The sequence below is a fragment of the Phacochoerus africanus genome, chromosome 5 (genome assembly GCF_016906955.1).
Source record: "Phacochoerus africanus isolate WHEZ1 chromosome 5, ROS_Pafr_v1, whole genome shotgun sequence".
Taxonomy (NCBI): domain Eukaryota; kingdom Metazoa; phylum Chordata; class Mammalia; order Artiodactyla; family Suidae; genus Phacochoerus; species Phacochoerus africanus.
This window is the reverse complement of record NC_062548.1, coordinates 111,484,492-111,506,645: the sequence shown is the minus strand read 5'-3', so window position 1 is coordinate 111,506,645 and position 22,154 is coordinate 111,484,492. Positions and strand designations below refer to the sequence as shown.

The window sequence follows — 22,154 nt, the reverse complement described above, 5'->3', positions numbered from 1 at the left end:
TTACTTCACTCTTGACAATAGTTTTAATTTAACTTCAGATCTGTCTTCTGTCCAAGAGCAGTTTTGCAAGTAATTGTATTTTTGTTTTTAGATTTTATTTATTTATTTATTTGTCTTTTTAGGGCCCCACCCACGACATAGGAAGGTTCCCAGGCTAGGAGTTGCTGTCGTGGCTCAGCGGTTAACCAACCTGACTAGCCTCCATGAGGTTGCGGCTTCGACCCCTGGCCTTGCTCAGTGGGTTAAGGATCTGACATTGTCATGAGCTATGGTGTACGTCGAAGACACAGCTCGGATCCCGTGCTGCTGTGGCCCTGGCATAGGCCGGTGGCTACAGCTTCGACTGGCCTCCTAGCCTGGGAAGCTCCATATGCTGTGGGTGTGGCCCTAAAAAAAAAAGAAGGTTCCCAGTCTAGGGGTCAAATCAGAGCTGTAGCTGCTGGCCTATGCCACAGCCACAGCAATGACAGGTCCGAGCCGTATCTGTGATCTACACCACAGGTCATGGCGGCACCAGATCCTTAAACTCACTGAGTGAGGCCAGGGATCAAACCTGAATCCTCAGGATACTAGTCAGACTGTTTCCACTGAGCCATGATGGTAACTCCCACTGGCATATGGAAGTTCCGAGGCTAGGGGTCTAATCGGAGGCTATAGCTGCCGGCCTACACCAGAGCCACAGCAACGCCAGATCCAAGCCAAGTCTGGGACCTACACCTCAGCTCACAGCAACGCTGGAGCCTTAACCCACTGAGTGAGGCGAGGGAGCAAACCTGCAACCTCATGGTTCCTAGTCAGATTCGTTTCCACTGCACCACGATGGGAACACCCAGATACCTCCTTATAATAATTTTTCCTGACATAATTTTGGCTTCAATTTTTTTTTTAAATCTTTTTGCTTTATTTTTTTCTTGGCTACAGTCTTCTGATCACCTCTTTAGGACCACAATTTTTGTGATATTTCCTAGGATTGACTAAAAAGAGATTTCATTATTTCTTCCTGCCTGGTTGAAGAAAATTTGTTTTTTATGATTGATGTTAGTGATGCATAAAACATACAAGTTCTCCCACCGACATAGACAGTATTGATGGCATTCCAACAGGTCTGTGGCCCACCAAGACATAGATTTTATATTCTGTGTTTCCCATCAAAATAGAAAACATGATGGATTCGTAATGACATACATGCGCAGTGTAAAAATTACGTATGATCCTGACAGCGGTGGATTTCCATTTTGGCCCAGCATTGGCATCGATGAGGACTGAATCTTCTCACAATTTTAGATTACTCTGATTATTGGAAGAATTTTACATAGACAGCTTCTGGTTATGTACATTTCAAATCTTGTTTCTCTTAAATTACCCACCTACCTCTGGTGTTGAGCACCACAGGACTCATTCATTTATTTCATCCTAAGACCTCCAGCCTTCGTGTTTGTTTCACCGTAGCTCAGCACAGAGGCTGTAGAAATATTCCTTAAAGCATTGCTGTGCAGAAGTGGTTAGCAATTTCCATAGAAGTGACTGCATCTTATATGAATCCGTCTCCATTAAACCAAAATTAAATACACTCACAAATTAACTTCCTGGATACCCCAGATTACCACAGCCAACTCCAAAGGCACCTGTTTCGAGGGGAAGTGTATCTGAATGGAAGACAGAATGGACCTACCGAATGGACATGAAAATATGTTTTGGGGGGAGGGAAAGCTTATTAAGATACATTTCACGTACCGTACAGTTTACCCATTTGAAGTGTACAAGTCACTTTAAGGTATTCACAGATAGGTGCAACCATCACTACAGTGAGTTTTAGAACGTTTTCACCACCTCAAGGAGAAACTCCACATCTTTTAGCTGTTACTCTTTCCCCTTGTCCCCTCACTAGCCCTAAGCAATCATTAATCTACTTAGTTACTTTTGCAAATGTTATACAAATTTAGGCTCAGGTCACTACGTTGTTACAAAATTCCCAAAGCCTTAGGAGGGGTCCAAGAACTTAAGTTTCTTTATTTTTATTTATTTATTTATTAATTTTTGGTCTTTTCTAGGGCCGCCCCCACGGCATATAGAGGTTCCCAGGCTAGGGGTCAAATCGGAGCTGTAGCCGCAGGCCTACACCACTGCCACAGCAACGTGGGATCCGAGCCTTGTCTGCGACCTACACCACAGCCCATGGCAATGCCAGTTCCTTAACCCGTTGAGTGTGGACAGGGATCGAGCCTCAACCTCATGGTTCCTAGTCAGATGCATAAACCACTGAGCCACAACGGGAACTCCAGGTTTCTTTAGCTTTGTGGTTTATCCACCTCTGTGCCTTTACTCTGCCAGAATCTGTACCTTCGGTTTCCTACTGTTCACAGACTTGACTGAATCTATTGGGGAGAGAGAGAGAGAGAGAGACAGAGACAGAGAGAGAGAGAGAGAGAGAGAGAGAGTGAGTGTGTGTGTGTGTGTGTGTGTGTGTTTTGTGAAAAGCGAGGGTCAGGAGTTCATTTGGAAAATCAGGTAAAGCTGAATAAAACTAAGAGAGTAACTTGAGGCAGGATTCAGGTTACAGGGTCTTCAAGACTATCCTGGAGTTTGATTTTTTGTTTTTGATGTTTCACTTTTCCAATTAAAGAAGCTGATATTATCCATTTGGTGTTTTGTCTTCTAATTTTTTTTTCCCAAAATGCGTCTTTCTGACAATGTCAAAAGCTCCCCATAATGGTGGTTGTTGTTCTAAGTTTTAAAAGACCTTTTGTTTTGTTTTGTTTAATTTTTCCATTTACCCAGGAAAATTCAAGAGTTGGATTTTGGTGTAGCTTTATAAAAGAAGTAAAAGTTCTTCCAGACAAACCTATGACACTGAGAACAAGGCCAGCACAGTGGTTATGAGCTTGATAACACTCTCTCTCATTCTCCAACCATGTGGAGAACCAGTAGTAATGATGGTATGACCCAGGAACTAATAATCATTGAATTCAGATGAAATGAAATGGCCTCCTGTCACAAATGAATAAGGTGAAGATGAACACCCCTGTGAGGCTTTTACAGGGGCCCCAAGGCAAAGGTTGGCCAATGACTTTTTTACAAAATGGTCACCACTCTGAACATACCTTATGGCCCCTTGGATTGGATTGGAAACTGATTGGGCCTGTTTCCATGTATTCCCTGTGAAACAGTCCCTTATACATTCTGCAGGAAAAGACAATTCAGGACAAAGCCAAAACACATGAGGCAAGAGTCTAAACATACAGACCAAGAGCAAAAGCAAAGCAAGCAGCACAGCAGTGAGCAGTGTGAGAGGCAGCCTGGAAGACGACCCCAGGGATCCCAGCAGCCCTCCCCTTGTCAGTGGCCTGTACTTACAGACTTGTTTCTCACACACAGAGCATGGTAGAAGTCAAAGGGTACTTCTGAAACCATCTTTTTTTTTTTTTTTTGGCCTTTTTGCCATTTCTTGGGCCACTCCCACGGCATATGGAGGTTCCCAGCCTAGGAGTCAAATCAGAGCTGCAGTTGTCAGCCTAGACCTCAGCCACAGCAACGCAGGATCTGAGCCATGTCTGCAACCTACCCCACAGCTCACAGCAACACCGGACCCTCAACCCACTGATTGAGGCCAGGGATCGAACCAGCATCCTCATGAATACTAGTCAGGTTCATTAACCACTGAGCCACGATGGGAACTCCCTGAAACCATCTTATAGAAAGATAGTAGACATTGTATTGGATCTTCCTCTGAGAGACGCCCGCTTCCACTGTTGTGAAGTTCCCTCCAGAGAGGCCACGTGGAAGGGAGCTGGTGTCTGGCCAGGGAGGACTTCATGCCTCCACGTGAGTAAGCTTGGAAGAGGATCCTGTCTGGTTGAGGCTTATATGTAGTAGCCACCTTTTTTTGAGAGCCTCCGAGCCAGAGGCACACAGCCAAGTTGCACCCAGATGCCTGGCCCTCCGCGAATGTCTAATTTCTTAAGACAAAGAAGTAGGCCTAATGCGTTATACCGAAAACTACATCATTAGAAATCCTAGGATAAAAGAATAAATTCAGTAAGGGGAGCCAAACTAGTTAGATCTCATATTAAGACTACCTTACCTGGCAGCAGATTTGAAGGACAAATGAAGATTGGACTCAAGGGACCAGCGTTGGTCTGAGGATTCCCTAGAATGCTGCCTAGGAAGGGCTTTAGAATGATGTCAGTAGACTCAGAAGTTGTCAAACCACTCAATACCTGAAACAAAAAGGCAAAGCTGGGAGTTCCCGTCGTGGCTCAGTGGTTAATGAATCCAACTAGGAACCATGAGGTTGTGGGTTCGGTCCCTGCCCTTGCTCAGTGGGTTAAGGATCCGGTGTTGCTGTGAGCTGTGGTGTAGGTCGCAGACGCGGCTCGGATCCCGCGTTGCTGTGGCTCTGGCATAGGCCAGTGGTTACAGCTCTGATTCAACCCCTAGCCTGGGAACCTCCATATGCCGCAGGAGCAGCCCAAAGAAATAGCAAAAAGACAAAAAAAAAAAAAAAAAGAAAAAGAAAAGGCAAAGCTTAAGTTATAGTTTGCTATAGTGTATTCGTTTGCTAGGGCTGCCTTAACGAAGTACCAGAGGCTAAGAGGCTTAAACAACAATTTATTTTCTCACAATTCTCAAGGCTAGAAGTCTGAGGTTAGGGTGTTGGCTGGGTTGCTTAATTCCAGGCCTCTCACTTTGGTTCATAGATGGCTGTTTTCTCTCATTGTCTTCACCTGGTCTCTCCTCTGTACGCATCTGTGTCCTAATCTCTTTATAAGGACACCAGTCACTTTGTTTGTTTTGTCTTTTTCTAGGGCCACACCCATGGCATATGGAGGCTCCCAGGCTAGGGGTCTAATTGGAGCTGTAGCTGCTGGCCTATGCCACAGCCACAGCAATGCCAGATCCGAGCTGTGTCTGCAACCTACACCAAAGCTCACGGCAATACCAGATCCTTAACCCACTGAGCGAGGCCAGGGATCGAACCTGCAACCTTATGGTACCTAGTCGGATTCGTTAACCACTGAGCTACGACGAGAACTCCCTAAGGCCAACTTTTATCTACACTGAGGAAAGACTCAGGAACTGGGAGCACGAGATGCCTCTGGGACTGAAGATTATGGGGCAGGAGAGGGAGGGGCTGAAATGAGGAGGACTCCTGCACAGACAAGTTAGTCATTCGTCACCTAACATCCCAGCAGTGGTCTGCAGAGGGTCAGCCACACAGATTGGGTCATGAATACTGAGACTCCTGGCTTTCTTGCTCCACTTGTTGGCTCTGGAATTCTGGCAACTAGACACCATCCAGGTAGGAGATTTAGTCTCCCTGAGAAATCTGACTAGCACACAAAAACGATTTATAAACACATAGTGACATAGAGGTTCCCAAGGCACTCTGCACTGACCCTAAAATGGGCATATCTCAACTATCAACTCAACTTCCACTCAGTTTTTGTTTTTAATTGAGGTTATATTTTTTCCTCCTCATTTTATTACTGGAGTCCATTTTGCTTCAAGGGATTTAATTACTCTCTTTGCTTCGCAGATCATATTTAAAACAAACAAACTTGGTGTCATGGTCAATGTGTTTCTGCATCTGTTGATCTTTAACCCAATTGTCAAATAGCTTCCACAGTGTTGGATTTGGGACTTGAAAAACCAATGGATGCACCAATCAAATACAGATCCCTGCATAAATACCTTTTAATTACTTTTCAATGAGAAAACAGTCTGGGGCATCTACTCTTCTCTCACAGCTCAAGTCTGGCTTCCTTTGGCATCTGCTGGCAGTGGGTGATCTGAGCTGAGCACCTCTTCCTTCTAAAAGCTGGAGGGGCTCTGGGTACTGAGGAAGAAAGTGAATTAAGAGTTTCCCTTCTCGGAGTTCCTGGTGCGGCTCAGTGCAAATGAATCTGACTAGCTTCCATAAGGACACAGATTTAATCCCTAGCCTCGCTCAGCAGGTTAAGGATCCAGCATTGCTCATGAGCTGTGGTGCAGGTTGAAGACGCAGCTAGGATTTAACGTTGCTGTGGCTATGGTGTAGGCTGGCGGCTGCAGCTCCGATTTGACTCCTAGGCTGGGAACATCCAAATGGCAGGGACTGCGAACACTTTGGGAAAAAAAAAAAAAAAAAGAATTTCGCTTCTCGTCTTGGAGCCGGTAATGGGCGAGGCTCCTCCAGAACTGCATTTGATTCCTACTTGAATCCCTTGTGGTGTCACCCTGCAGCTTTCTCCTGGTTCGTGTATGGCAACACACTCACAGTGCAGGCTGCATGCTAACTGGAGGCAGAATCCTGCCCCACCAAGTCAAGCTCTCAGAGCTCGGTCTTGACCATGAAGATTTAAGGACCTGACAGCTCTGGGCCCAGCAGCAGGCACTCAGGGTTGGCAGATTTCTTCAGTGTTCGCCGTCTAGCCTCCGAAAGCTTCTCTGCACCAGCGGCCGGGCCAGATGTCCCACCCAGTCATGATTTATGTAGCGGCAGCATCAAAACCTGATATTTCATTTACACTTGAATTCATTCCAGAATAAAGACCTCTGCTGAGGGCGTTCTTAACCTGGGGTTCACGGACTCCACTCAGAGGATCTAACTCCCTGAAATGCTATGGCAGTGTTGGTATAAAAGCCCACGTGCTTTTAAGGAAAAGACTACGGCTTTCGTTAGGTAGTCAGGACGGTTCTGAGTGAAAGTTTTAGGGATCAAAGCCTCAGACATTTCAGTTGTATCTCATCTGGGCAAGACTGCAACATTCCACATCACTTCAACCCGCCCTCTGCAGCTCCAGCAGCTCCTCCCTCCAGGAGCCAGGGCTGAGGTAGACCGCAAGCTCTAAGCAAAGCCCTCTCCCTCCTCCTCGCCCGGAGCAGGGCATCCCCACTGGGCATGCTCGTAGCAAGGACTTGGGTTGGTCGCCGAGGCGGAAACTGGTCCGGAGAAAGCGTGTGTGTTTCCCAGGGTTCTCCGCGCTCCTGTCATGGCCGCCCCCTTGTGCCGGTATCCACACATGGGGTTCTAGGGCTGTGGGTGTGTTCACAGGAACTGTCGCCACTAGTCTTCTGCGTTTTGGACTCTCATCTTTCCACTTTCTTTGGTTGGCTCCTGTGTCACTCTAGTAGGAACGTCTTCTGGCTGCAGCGATGTCTGGGGTGATGTGGACCCCGGAGCTGGCAGTTCTGAGAGGCTTCTCCACTGAAGCTGAGAGGAAGCGGTGGAAGCAGGACGGAGTCGTTGGTTTGGGTGAGAGGGGTGCACCTGCCAGGGAAAGACTTAGGCCAGCGTGGGACTGTGGGGAGAAGGGGTGGCGGCGACTGGGTTCTCATCCCTCGTGGTTTTATTTTTTTCCCACCGAAAACTAGGCTTTGGGTTGTTGCGTACTTGATATGGTGGGCGTGGTCCCCAAGCTCCATGCCTGTCTTCTCACCGTCCAGGTTCAGTAATAATAACAATGCCAATTATTTTTCTAAACTCTTGACATTTATTCAGCCATTTAATCCTTATAATAGGTTCCACTTCCATTCTCATTTTCCAGATGAAGTCCTTTAAGTACAGATTTGTTACGTAATTTATTCAAGGTCACACAGCTGGTAAGCACGACAGGTGAAACGAGGCAACAAAGATGTAATCTTGTAAGCAAAGCACATAGTGGGATATAGGCACTTCTGGTTGGGGGATTTAGGCTAGACACAGAGGAGGAGGAATGACAATTTAGGACAGTATGTAAGTGATCTCTGTGTATGTGTGTGTGTGCACTCGAGTTTGTGTGTGTACATAATAGGTTTCAGGAAAGAAGTTTCTGAAATCTGGTATGGAAAAGTCTTATGGAAGAAATCAAACTTGACCTGATTTTTGATTAAAGAATAAGACTGACAAGTGAGGCAGGAATGTGCATTGGGATATTAGGGAAACTGAGTGAACCAGCTTTTCGTTGGGCGGGGGGACAGTAGGGATAGGAGGAGTCAGACAGGGATAGGAAGCTTTCTGAGAAAACTTTTTTTTTTTTTGTCAGTAGGAATCCTTTAAGATTCCCAGCAGAAGGGTGATGTTACTTGCTAATGAAGAATATTATTTCTGAGTCTAACTTCTGCCTTGCTGCGCATAGTGTAGATAGGCTTCTAATCTAGGAGAAGCGATGTTTGTATAATGATAGAAATTTTCTCGGTGCTTTGTGATTATTGTATAGCAAGCATTCTAAGTATATACAGTTTGTTGTGTACTAAAATGCTAACAGTGTTACCCTTTACAGTATAACATATTGTTCTTTGAATTATTGAACTAAATTTTTTTTTCTTTTACAGAGAGTGCATCTTTCCTACAATTGCTGCTAGAAGGGAACTATGAGGCCATATTCTTAAATTCATTGACTCAAAATATTTTAAATTCAGCAATGGTGACTGAGGAAAAAATTGACAGCTACCTGGAGAAGCAGATAATAACATTTCTGGATTACTCAACAGATTTGGACAATACCAAGAGGTAGAGTTTTTATTTGAAAATTTCGTAGAGAAACAGATGCTGAATACATTTAATAATGCCTTGACAGGCACTGAGTTTTTGCAGTTAAAAAACCTGGCTTTATGGTTAGTCGGGGCTCATGATGTACCAGACAATCTGTATAAGAGCTTCTGTTCAGAGGACCATCCAGAAAATGAAAAGGTAAAGTGGTGTAGGATATAAGGATTTTATATAGAACACTGGCATATGACTGAATGGTAACTGCTAACCCGTTGAGCTTCCAAATGCTTAGATATGATAGGCTTTAGCCATCGGCCAAACCTCAGACCTCACTGCCTTTTTTTTTTTTTTTTTGGCCATTTCTTGGGCCGCTCCAGCAGCATATGGAGGTTCCCAGGCTACGGGTCGAATTCGGAGGTGTAGCTGCCGGCCTACACCAGAGTCACAGCAACGCGGGATCCGAGCCGCGTCTGCAACCTACACCACAGCTCACGGCAACACCGGATCGTTAACCCACTGAGCAAGGGCAGGGACCGAACCCGCAACCTCATGGTTCCTAGTTGGATTCGTTAACCACTGAGCCACGACGGGAACTCCAGACCTTACTGCCTTTTAACTTGAAAGTGTGCACTGTTCACCTTGGTGTTTCTAGATTGCTGAGTGATAGGTGTAATTATTTTTGTTATGCTTTAGATTGTTATCTTTAGTGTTTTTTAGTGGAACCTTGGTTTACCTTCTTCCATTGACATTTATGTAATTTTATAGAATTATGTATAATGGATGGTTACATAGCAGTGTAACCTAAGCTTTTCAGTGGCTTATGTATCACTCTTGTAAGTTTGTTAATGTAACTTTCTTTTCTCTACCATCTGTGGCAGCCACATCAAGTTTTAGTTATCTTGAAAACACATGCAATTTTGTTTTACCATTATTTCTAGGGATTGGCTTCATTTAGTTCTAAGGCAAATCAAATACCGTCTTAGGTGTTGAGCTTGTGAAAATGAATGAGACATAATCTGTATTCATAAGGAGTTCACAAAAAAATGCTACTATAGGCATTTTAGTTTATTTAAAAACTTAGTGTCTTTCAATTTCATTTTTCTGGTTTACTAGTAGTTTATATTCCTCTGATAGCATTTTTGGTTGTTATTTCACTGTCTGATGTGTGTGAGATATCATAGCCATTAGCTTTGTGCGGGGCATATGAAAACTTACATTCACACACATGCAGTATTCATTGGTAGACCAGAATTCCAGCTTGTCACATAAAGCTGAGAAGAGACATTTCAGTGGCCTTTTCTTGAGGTGTTTGAAAATTAAAAAGGATTCTCATTTCGCCTTAAGGATTTTTTTTTTTTGTCTTTTTGCTATTTCTTAGGCTGCTCCCGAGGCATATGGAGATTCCCAGGCTAGGGGTCTAATTGGAGCCGTAGCCACCAGCCTACGCCAGAACCACAGCAACGCAGGATCCGAGCCGAGTCTGCAACCTACACCACAGCTCACGGCAACGCCGGGTCGTTAACCCACTGAGCAAGGGCAGGGACCAAACCAGCAACCTCATGGTTCCTAGTCGGATTCATTAACCACTGCGCCACGACGGGAACTCCAAGGATTTTTTTTTAAATTAAAAAATTTTTTGGGGGGTACGCCCATGGTATGTGGAAGTTCCCAGGCCAGGGATTGAAACCATTCCACAGCAGTGACCCGAGCCTCTACAATGACAATGCCAGATCCATAATCTGCTGCACCACAAGAGAACTGTTGCCTTAAGAATTTTGATTTTTAGTTATATTAAAGCTTCAAAACCTTGCTTCACATGCGTTTCCCTAAGTTTCTTAACTTCTAACTATAAACAAGCTCTTTTGTTGCCTGTTTTCTGCTCATTCTTTGCTCTGCTGTCAGTTTTGTTGCATTCTGGTTCCCCAAGTCTGGTAGCACTGATTTTTTTTTTTTTTCTCCTTAAAGAACCTTCCTTTTGAGGTAGGGCCTAGGGGATGTAGGAGGAAGAGGATGACTGCTCTTTCTTTTTATCCAGCGTGAAGCTACAGGAGTCTCTGGCTCTTATTTGTTAGAGTTGCATCCCCACCTATTTTTGTCTTAATCCAGGGGCTGACAGATTATGGCTGGTGGGTCAAGACCAAAGTGCCTGAGAATGATGTTTACTTTTTTTTTCTTTCTTTCTTTTTTTTCTTTTGTCTTTTTGCCTTTTGTAGGGCCGCTCCCGTGGCATATGGAGGTTCCCAGGCTAGGGGTCTGATTGGAGCTGTAGCCACCGGCCTACGCCAGAGCCACAGCAACGCAGGATCTGAGCCGCGTCTGCAACCTTCACCACAGCTCATGGCGACGCTGGGTCCCTAACCCACTGAGCAAGGCCAGGGATCGAACCTGCAACCTCATGGTTCCTAGTCAGATTTGTTAACCACTGTGCCACGACGGGAACTCCTACTTTTTTTTTTCTTTATGGCCACACCTGCATCCTCCTGGATACCGGTCAGGTTCATTACTGCTGAACCACAACAGGAACTCCCAATGTTTACATTTTTAAAGGGCTGGAACAAGAGAAACACGTGATCTCCAAAGCCTAAAGTATTTTTTTTTTTAAATCTATTCCTTTATAGAAGTTTACTCACCCACTCCTGTCTTAAGTTAAAGTAGGATTGAAAATAAATAAGTTCAAATGAAATTTCTTTAGGATTCTTGTTTGTTTTGTTTTAATAGTTGGTAGTCCAGGATCAGGGCAGTGTTTGAGAACAACTTCTTATCAGTTTTCTATTGTAGAAAATCACTTGTCTATCCAGTCAGTGTCAGAGCTGTTAAAGAGAATACAAGAAAAAAGTTCTAAGTGCCTGATCAGGTCCTAAGCCAGTGCTGTTCATGAGAACTTTCTGTGATGATGGAGAGGTCCAGCATGGTATCCAGTAGCCACATTTAGCTAATGAGAACTTGAAATGTGGACAGTGTGACCAAGGGGCTGAATTTTAAGTTTTATTTAGTTGTAATTAATTGAAATTAAAAGAGCATATGTAGGAGTTCTCATTGTGGCACATTGGAAACGAATCCAACTAGTATCCATGAGGATGTGGGTTTGTTCCCTGGCCTTGCTCAGTGGGTCAAGGATCCACATTACCCTGAGCTGCTGTGTAGGTTGTAGACACAGCTCAGATCTGGCATGGTTGTGGCATAGGCTGACAGCTGTAGCTTCAATTCATCCCTTAGCCTGGGAACTTCCATATGCCTTGGGTGTAGCCCTAAAAAGCGAAAAAAAAAGGAAGAAAAAGAAAAGAGCATATGTAGCTCATGGTGATAATATTGGATGTTGCAGACCTAAATTGTGTACATGTCAGAAATTTTTTTGATAATACTCTCAAGTAATCTCAATAAATGTTATTTCTCTCTCTCTTTTTTTTAATGTTATTTCTCTTAATAAGTGAAGTGAAGTAGTAGTGTGCTTGTTTTATCCAGTAATGGTGGTTCATGTGTATTTCTTTATTCAGACAACAGCTGATATTCTTAATTGGTGTGAGCAGTTTGCAGCTATTTGTTCAGAGTAACTGGACGGGGCCTTTGGTTGATTTACACCCTCGGGATTTTTTGCCATCTGTCTTGTTCCAGCAGTTCAGTGAGGTATGCTTCTTGGAAATGTCATATATAGGTATTATTGTGTTATTTATTCTTTTTTTTTTTTTGTCTTTTTAGGGGCCACACCCATGACATGTGGAAGTTTGCAGGCTAGGGGCTGAGTTGGAGCTGCAGCTGCTGACCTACACCACAGCCATTGTGTGGTTTAATATATTTTTTTGTTTGTCTTTTTGCTATTTTTTGGGCCGCTCCCGTGGCATATGGAGGTTCCCAGGCTAGGGGTCGAATTTGGAGCTGTAGCCGCCAGCCTGTGCCAGAGCCACAGCAATGAAGGATCCGAGCCACGTCTGTAATCTACACCACAGCTCACGGCAACACCGGATCCTTAACCCACTGAGCAAGGCCAAGGATCGAACCCGCAACCCCACAGTTCCTAGTCGGATTCATTAACCATTGAGCCACGACGGGAACTCCTTTGTGGTTTAATCTTTAGGAATGGGTCTTTATAAACTGGAGCTAATAGTAGGTAGGAAAGAAACATGACTATAGCTGATACAGAACCTATTAAGAATGCCTGTTCATTGGTCAGATTTTCTTTTTTTTTTTTTTTTGTCTTTTTGCCATTTCTTGGGCCGCTCCCGCAGCATATGGAGGTTCCCAGGCTAGGGGTCTAACCGGAGCTGTAGCTGCCAGCCTACGCCAGAGCCACAGCAACGCAGGATCTAAGCTGTGTCTGCAACCTACCCCACAGCTCACGGCAATGCCGGAGCACCAACCCACTGAGCAAGGGCAGGGATCGAACCCGCAACCTCATGGTTCCTAGTCAGATTTGTTCGTTAACCACTGTGCCATGATGGGAACTCCTGGTCAGATTTTCAAATGATTCCAGAAGTGCCATTGTCAATCTCAAACTCCTCTCCAGATGCTCTCCATTTTAAGGAGCTCTGTTAGGGGCTCTTTTTATTAAAGCACAGGGCAGCTGTACCAGTTGCCCAGCTGCATATGTTACTGCAGTTACATAAAGATCTTTTCTGGCAAAGCAGCGAATCTGGTGATCTGTTTAATTTTGTTGCAGGCAGGTTTTGCTGCTGTGCTTAAGCACAGTTCCCATGGATGATTTCCTTTATATCACGCATATACTTATTTGTAAGTGCCTGGCATCTGCGATCTATACCACAGCTCACGGCAACACTGGATCCTTAACCTGCTAAGCAAAGCCAGGGCTCGAACCTGCAACCTCATGGTTCCTAGTCAGATTCGTTAACCACTGAGCCACGATGGGAACTCCATAATTGTTAATAATTTGATGGTTGGAAAGAGAAGTACAAAAGCAGCTATAATCTGGAGCCATAACACTTATCTCTTACACATCATTCTACTGGGTTATGTTATAACCATAATATAATAATATAATAACATTAATGTTATATAATGTTATGTATTATGTTATTTTGCAGTAGACTTTTACACTTTTCAGTGATGATGAAGGTTGGACAGAGGTCTGTGAACCCACAGCTACTTCTTTTATATCTTTATCTAATGCTTCAGCAAAGCCAGGCACAGGCACATTACTTAATTGTTTAATCCTTACAAGAACCCTATGAGGTGTAGGTTCTATTATTTCATTTTGTAATGGATGAAACAGAGATTTTAGTTAAAACAAAAATTTACCTATGTCCACAAACTAACAAACAGAAAAAGGACACCATTCTGCGTCTATGACATTAGAGCCCATGTTCCTAATGGTTGAGCATTCCTGCTGTCGACTTTGCAGCAGCAAAGTCAAAATTATTCAGTCCACTTTGAAGTTGCCTAGTGGCCTGGTGGTTAAGGGTCTGGCATTGTCACTGCTGTGGCGTGGGTTTGATCCCTGGTCCAGGAACTTCCAAATGCCGAGGGTGCAGCCAAATAAAAACAAAACGAACAAACAAAACAATTATCCAGTCCACATTTAAAAAATACAGGTGCTTTGGCCATTGTAGAAAATCTCCGTTCAGCCAAGAAGTGGATTTTTCAGAGGCATCCCTTTTGGGCAGCTTTCTGTTCACGTTAGTCCGTGGTTATTTGCCTGCTGCGCATTTGATAGGTAAATCTTGTTGTTCTTTCGCTTCATAGTAATTACGGAGCAGACATGGTTTGTAAGGATATTTGCCAGCTGGTGAAGCATATGTGAAAGATAGGTGTTTCTTATAAATGCTTTCATATATGATTTGTTTTCATTGAGAAGATATTTTATAAATCTATAAAGTCATAATGCTTCTTCAGAAGTACCATTTTCTTGATTGTCCTATTCCTCTCAAGTGCAAGGACATGGGTGGTTTCCCAGGGCAATCTGGAGTTGTAGACCTCTAAGGGCATTTATAATGTTATGACTGGCTCCAGTGCTAATTGATGTGTAATAGATCCATAACTCTGTTTCAAAGCTGATTAACTGGAAAGTATGTATGCTTGTAAGACATATAAAGATGAATATTTTGCCAAGTTATATCATCTCCACTTAAAATTGTTTTTTCAGGTCAAAGGACTGGATGCGCTTGTTCTGAGTCTGCTCATTCTAGATGGTGAATCAATCTACAGCCTGACCTCGAAGCCTATATTGCTGTTATTAGCACGAATTATCCTAGTGAATGTAAGACATAAACTCACAGCTCTTCAGGTAAGAGAAGAAAAGGAGCCAGGAGATTCAGACCCAGGCGTGACTTTTATGCTGGATAGCATCAAATTTTAGGTGTGATGCTGAATATCTTGGTATATATGTTTTCTAAGTTTCCTTTAGGTAATTAATTAATTAATTAATTAGGGCTATGCCCGAGGCACATGAACATTCACAGGGATTGAACCCATACCATAGCAGTGACCTGAGCCGCTGCAGTGACAATGCCGGATCCTTAACCCGTTGCCCCACAAGGGAACTCTTAGGTATTTAATTTTAAAATTTGATGAAAATAAGCAAAAACTGTTTCCCTTCGTGAAACTCATCTAGTATAAAATCAGATATTGAGCCTCTTCAAAAGGATTATGGATACATGTTTTGTGTATGTTTCCATGTGTGTAAATGTTCATTCTCTGAATCTTAAATATAGTTTAAAAACATCCTTCTTAGTCTTTTTTTGAATTTCATGTAATGGTAATAAGCAATAGCCAGAAGTATAGCACTTGCAGTAGATCTTAATTATTGTTTCTTGGCTCATATCCTACCTTGTTTCATTATTTGGGTTGGATTTAGTAGAGCTTTTGTTGGATATCTGTTACGTGGTTTCTTTAGGTCACATGTAAAGCATTCATTCTCACAGAAAGCTAATTTGCAGCTAATATGCAGTGGGAGGTGACAAAAAAGGGAGATGCAAAGAAATTCCTTGAGGTTTCGTGGAAGTTGTCAGCCATGCATTGTACAGGCTCTGTCCCACCTGCTCAATTCTGTGCAGATAACTACACAGCCTGCCTTGTAGTGTGAAAGCAGCTGTGGCCCATACGTGTGGTGAGTGGGTGTGACTGTGTACCAATAAAGCTTTATTTATGGACACTGAAATTTATACTTCCTATATTTTTCTCATGTCACAAAATAATTATTTTTCTTTTCTTTTTTTTTGCAATGATTTAAAAATATAAGAACCATGGAGTTCTTCAATGGCACAGTGGGTTAAGAATCCATCATTCTCACTGCAGTGGCTTGGGTATCTGCTGTAGCACAGGTGTGATCCCTGGCCCAGGAACTTCCACATGTTGTGGGTGTGCCAAAAAAAAATAAAAAAATTCGAAAGCTGGTCGTGATTCTTTGGCTACAGGAAAACAGGTGATGGGCTGGGTTTGGCCCATGTGTTGTACCTTTCTTTTTATGGCCGCACCTTCAGCATAAGGCAGTTCCCAGGCCAGAGATTGAATCTGAGCTGCAGCTGCAACCCAACCTGTGGCTGAGGCAATACTGGATCCTTTAAGCCACTACACCGGGCTTGGGATCAAACCTCCACCTCCGCATCAACCCAGGCTACTGCAGTTGGATTCCTAACCCATTGTGCCACATGGAAACTCTCTTTGACTTCTGCTAAAACCCTATATTCATGTTTTATATCACCATGCAAAGATCATTTTGTGCTGAAACCTTGCCTTTCAATTGAAATGTAATAGTTTTTCCCTCTTTGGTGTTTACTATAGCATTCTCTAGATGGTGATGTTAAAAATGACTCATTTGAGGGAATTCCTGTCGTTGCTCAGTGGTTAACAAATCCAACTAGGAACCATGAGGTTGCGGGTTTGATCCCTGGCCTCACTCTGTGGGTTAAGGATCTGGCATTTCCATGAGCTGTGGTTTGGGTTGCAGATGCGGCTCAGATCTGGCATTGCTGTGGCTGTGGTGTAGGCCACCAGCTACAGTTCTGACTCGACCCCTAGCCTGGGAACCCCCATATGCCGAGAGTGTGGCCCTAAAAAGCAAAAAAAAAAAAAAAAGACTTATTTGATAAATGAAGATAAAATGATAAAGAAGTAGCACACACTTATTCAAGGTAATCATAACCTTGAAAATTAATTTTGAATAGGTTGACTCCCAAGGAAGGAATGTATCAGGTTGTTTATTATGATGTTATTTTTGTGGAACTATCAAAGAAGATGATACCTCTAGTCTCTGAAGTATGTAGACTAGTATTGGTAATATGTAGATGTTGGGTAAAAAGAATCTTGGCTTTATCAGACCAGAGTTTGTCTGGCTCAGCCACTTAACAACCATGTGACCTTAGGCTAATTAATTTCTTGGAATATCAGTTTCCTTCTTTATAAATGGACTAATTTGGCCAACATTTATTGGGTTTCTTTGAGGTATACCCATGCTCCCTGCCTTCTAGAAGGTTGCGGACTAGAGTGACTTCTCAGTCAGAACATTCCGTAATAAGTACTATAATCAGCAGACAGGATCTTGAAACTAGAACAAGGCTTCAAGTTTCCTTTGTAATTAATTATTTTGTTTTATTTTTTTTGCTTTTTAGCGCCGTACCTGCAGCATATGGAGGTTGCCAGGCTGGGGGTTGAATTGGAGCTGCAGCTGCTGGCCTTCACCATAGCAGCACGGGATCCAAGACGCGTCTGCAACCTATACCACAGCTCACAGCAACACCAGATCCTTAGTCCTCTGAGTGAGGCCAGGGGTTGAATCCACGTCCTCATAGATACTAGTTCATTACCGTTGAGCCACAAGGGGAACTCTCAAGTTTCCTTTTTTGTTAATGCCTCAAATTTCCTGTGAAGTGATTCCTGGCAAATAGAAAAAGGCACATTTATTTTGTAGTGGAAAAATAGGCTATGCTTTCTTTGTTCATTTCATGTTCCACTTTCTCCCATATAAAGATTTTGGGTTAAGAGTTAGTTATAGATCTGTTTTTTAAGAATACAGCATCTTATATGTTTTCTTGAAAGGGAAGTCTCTGACTGGACTATCTACATTTCCATGTCTGGAAAAGGAAAGAATATGCTGCCAAACCTGACTCACTTATTGCTGACAGCAGATAAGGGACAGTTAATTGAAATACAGACTGACTTCATTAGCCTAGTGATAGGAAAAGAATGAAAATGAGGCAACACCTCAGGGAATTAAATTTAAAATGTTGTGAAACTTCTTTCTATTAGATAATTCTACCTTTCCTTACATGGATTGAGGAAACAGTATTAATAATTAGAAAGGATTTTGTCAGAGTTAAAATTCATTTGTGATTGCATCATTTAGGCAGCACTTGTATGTAGCAGGCAGCTTTACCCCTTAAGTTCGAGTGAAAAAGAAAATGCTTTTGGTAATTAAGCATGATCTCCTATTAGTAGGTATTGCTTTTGGCTTTTTTTTTTTTTTTGGTCTTTCTAGGGCCGCACTTATGGCATATGAAGGTTCCCAGGGTAGGGGTACAATCAGAGCTGTAGCCGTCGGCCTACGCCAGAGCCACAGCATTGCAGGATCCAAGCCGTGTCTGCAACCTAAACCACAGTTCACGGAAACGCCAAATCCTTAAGCCACTGAGCGAGTCCAGGGATCGAACCCACGTCCTCATGGATGCTAGTCGGGTTCCTTAACTGCTCATCTACAATGGGAACTCCAGTAGGTATTGCTTTTAAAAAAAGGAATATTAATTTCTCACACCTTTGTGCAATACAATGCAAAGTAACATAGCTGTAATTAATTTAGACGATTCAATGCATGATCATACTTGGTCCTTTAATGAGCCTGTCAAAATATTTGGTACTTGTTACTTGCACACATATGCATACAGGAGGGTCTGGAAGAATATAAACCTTTGTCATGGATTTTTCTGGGGGAGAAAGATGGTGCTGAGGCAGCAGAAGAGAGACATCAGAGAATAGAGAAAAGGCTACTGTGTTCTAAACCAGTGCATTCGTGAAGACAGTGTATAAAACGCAGTCTCTGTCCTCAAAAATACATGGACCAGGTAGTTACACACTTGAAAAACAAGAGCTCTGCATTGAGTGCTAACTTCTAGGCACAGTGTGGAAGTTGAGAGAAGTGGGAGATGAGTGTGTGCCCTGCTAGTGGGAGAAGGCCTCGTGGAAGAGGGTGGGGAAGGGATCTCTCCAGTTTGGGCAATATCTGAATCCAGGGTATTTCTTACCTTGTAGTCGCACAGCATACAGTGCTCCGGGGAGGATACAGAGATGAGTAAGACACGATTTCTCATGTTGTTGGTTAGATGGCAGACAGCATTGAAAGCTAGGATGGCATACACGAATACGGTGGAATGTGTTTGTAAAGGGAGGTGAAAATAATGTGCTGCAAGTTGAGAAAAAATCACCCTGCAGGAGGTTCTTGTGGGAGGCTTCCTAGAATTGTTGGTGTTGGATTCTGGTGCTGGTAGTGTGCTATGGTAGAGAGGATGGTTATGGGGGACTTTTTTTTTTAAGGCCAAACCTGTGGCATATAGAAGTTCGTGGCATATGGAAGTTCCTAGGTTAGGGGTTGAATTGGAGCTGCAGCTGCCGGCCTACACCACAGCCACAGCTACGCCAGATCTGAGCCACGTCTGCAACCTACACCACAGCTCACGGCAATGCCGGATTCTTAACCCACTGAGCGAGGCCTAGGACTGAACCCCTGTCCTCATGGATACTAGTTGGGTTCTTAACCCTCTGAGATACAATAGGAACTCCTTACAGTGGACATTTTAAAGGAGGAAATATGAGTTTGAAATGGTATCAGGAAACCCAGCTGGCTACAAATACAGCTTCTGAGAGAACAGAGGAGAGGTTTATTCTTGTGGAAGATCTAGCAGTGGATTTGCTAATTATTACTGAAGTCGGAATCATAGATTTGGTGTTATTATTGAGCATTGGCTGGATAAGCTTATTGAAGAATAAATTTAATCTCACAAATGTAAGACAAAATTCTAAAAATAAATTTGAATTAATATAATTTTTCCCCCCCAAAGCTGACGTTGGTGTTTTCTTCTTCTAGAGCTTGCCATGGTGGACTCTGAGATGTGTGAATATTCACCAGCAACTGCTGGAGGAACGCTCACCTCAGCTTTTTGCTCTCGCGGAAGAGTGTGTCGCGCAAGGTATGTCGCACAGTTTGTTTGCTGTGACCATGTAGTCCCTTCTGTTTTCTTAGGTGAGATACTGCTTTTTAGTTTATCCTTTGACAGCTGATGGTAACTTTTTGTTTGAGGTTGTGTCTTTTTTTCTCCATTCTTTCTAGATGTGGAATATCACAAATTATTAGGATATCAGATTGTAGGATTTCTTTTTTGTCTTCCAACTTTAAAAAAGCCAATTACTATTTTTATATTACCTACTTAAAAAGAGTGATTTGGTCTCTGTAGGTCACTGTGATTTTATCACAAATTGCTTAAAGGTATTTAAATATTTTCTCTGTCTTTAATATAAGAAACTTCATTAGAAACGAGTATAAACTTTTATTAAAAAAAAATCCTTAGGAGTTCCCGTTGTGGCGCAGTGGTTAACGAATCCGACTAGGAACTATGAGGTTGAGGGTTCGATCCCTGCCCTTGCTCCGTGGGTCAAGGTCCCGGCGTTGCCGTGAGCTGTGGTGTAGGTCACAGACGCGGCTCGGATCCTGCGTTGCCATGGCTCTGGCGTAGGCTGGCAGCTGCAGCTCCGATTCGACCCCTAGCCCAGCAACCTCCATATGCCGCAGGAATGGCCCAAGAAATAGCAAAAAGACAAAAAAAAAAGAAAAAAAAAACCTTAAATAATTTTTTTGTTCTTTTTTGGGCTGCACCTGTGGCATGTGGAAGTCCCCTGGCTAGGGTTCGAAGCAGAGCTATAGCTGCCGGCCCACACCACAGCCACACGGGATCTGAGCTGCATCTGCGACCTACACCACAGCTCACAGCAATGCTGGATCCTTTAAGCTGATGAGCGAGGCCAGGTATGGAACCTGCATCCTCATGGTTACTAGTTGGGCTCATTACCGCTGAGACACAATGGGAACTTCCCTTAACTAATTTAAGCTGGAGTAAATTTTGCCAAATTACACACAGAAAAGGAAATTATTTATCCTGCATCCTGTTGAGTACATGAAGAAAGGATTCAGGGTTTTTTTTTTTTTTAACGTTTGGTAAAAAATAACATTTTACTGGGGATGACAATGAGTAGAGATGCATTTTTATTGTTTTATTGTTTTATTATTTTTTGTTGAGATATATAATGTACATGTAGAAATATGTCTAGAGTATAAATGGAAAATTTATCAAATAATCATAAACCACACACCCAAGTCAATGCCTTTGTTGCAGATGCCTCTTATGGTTTTTAGGGAAGCATTTTTTTTTTTTGTCTTTTTGCCTTTTCTAGGGCCACTCCCATCGGCATATGGAGGTTCCCAGGCTAGGGGTCAAATTGGAGCTGTAGCCACTGGCTTACGCCGGAACCACAGCAATGAGGGATTCAAGCCATGTCTGCAACCTACACCACAGCTCATGGCAACACCAGATCCTTAATCCACTGAGCAAGGCCAGGGATCGAACCTGCATCCTCATGGATACTAGTCAGATTCATTAACCACTGCGCCACGACGGGAACTCCTATTTTTTAAATTTTTTACATTAAAAAAATTTTTTTAAATGGTTTTTGTTTTTTCCGTATAGCTGGTTTACAGTGTTCTTGGACTTAATTTATATTTGTTTAAGACTTTAAGTAATATAAGACTGTGGAATAAGCAAGGGTATATTAGATCAGACTTGGACATACAAAAAAGTCTGAGCTTCAACTTTGCATATATAAAAGAATATTTTTCTTCTTTAAACCCGACATAGGGTAGCAGATTGTTTTATTAAATATAAGGAATTTTCTTTTCTGTATAATTATATTTCATTACATGTACAATGATACAAAAAGGAACAGAACTAAAAAACAGTATTTCTTTTTTGTTGTTGTTGTTGTTGTTGTTGTTATTGTTGTTGTTGTTGCTATTTCTTGGGCCGCTCCCTCGGCATATGGAGATTCCCAGGCTAGGGGTCGAATCGGAGCTGTAGCCACCGGCCTACGCCAGAGCCACAGCAACGCGGGATCCGAGCCACGTCTGCAACCTACACCACAGCTCACGGCAACGCCGGGTCGCTAACCCACTGAGCAAGGGCAGGGACTGAACCCGCAACCTCATGGTTCCTGGTTGGATTTGTTAACCACTGCGCCACGACGGGAACTCCCAAAAAAAACAGTATTTCTTTATCCTTCAAGTCTCTGGTTTAATGCTTTTGGATTACACAAGATTTTTATGAACAAATTTAGGCTACTGAACCATCTGTATTTTCATTAAGACTAAGCAACTCTCTAGGTTGTGAACTCCTTGAGGGCTGACTTTTTTCTTGTTTCTACTTAGTATAGTGCCTAGAAAGTAATAAATATTTGGTGCATATTTGTTGAATAGTGATAGCTAACACTTATTTAGCCTTTTCTACACTCACTTTTTGGAGAAGAAGTTGTAGAACTCTATTTGTCCTTCATCTTGATAGCATTTTTTATCTGAGTTAACTTCTGTGCAAAAGTTTTTCAGAAAGTGAAATATTATAGAAGTTATGAGAAAATTGATCCTATGCAGATACCATGTGGGACCTTGAATCTTCTCATAATAGCATTGCCTAGGTGTGGAGTTCTCTTCCAAGTGAAATATGAA

At 42.8% G+C, this 22,154-nt stretch overlaps 1 protein-coding gene across 1 annotated transcript in view; it reads left to right on the top strand.

The window, feature by feature from the left end:
• The first annotated feature begins 6,943 nt into the window (after positions 1 to 6,943).
• Positions 6,944 to 22,154, top strand: part of TTC27 (tetratricopeptide repeat domain 27) — a 176,991-nt gene continuing 161,780 nt past the window's right edge. Inside the window, exons 1-5 of the mRNA XM_047782314.1 lie at positions 6,944 to 7,234; positions 8,293 to 8,470; positions 11,944 to 12,073; positions 14,544 to 14,684; positions 19,473 to 19,575. Coding sequence (XP_047638270.1) covers positions 7,135 to 7,234; positions 8,293 to 8,470; positions 11,944 to 12,073; positions 14,544 to 14,684; positions 19,473 to 19,575 — 652 coding nt within the window. The 5' untranslated portion in view covers positions 6,944 to 7,134. The remainder of the gene's footprint in view (positions 7,235 to 8,292; positions 8,471 to 11,943; positions 12,074 to 14,543; positions 14,685 to 19,472; positions 19,576 to 22,154) is intronic.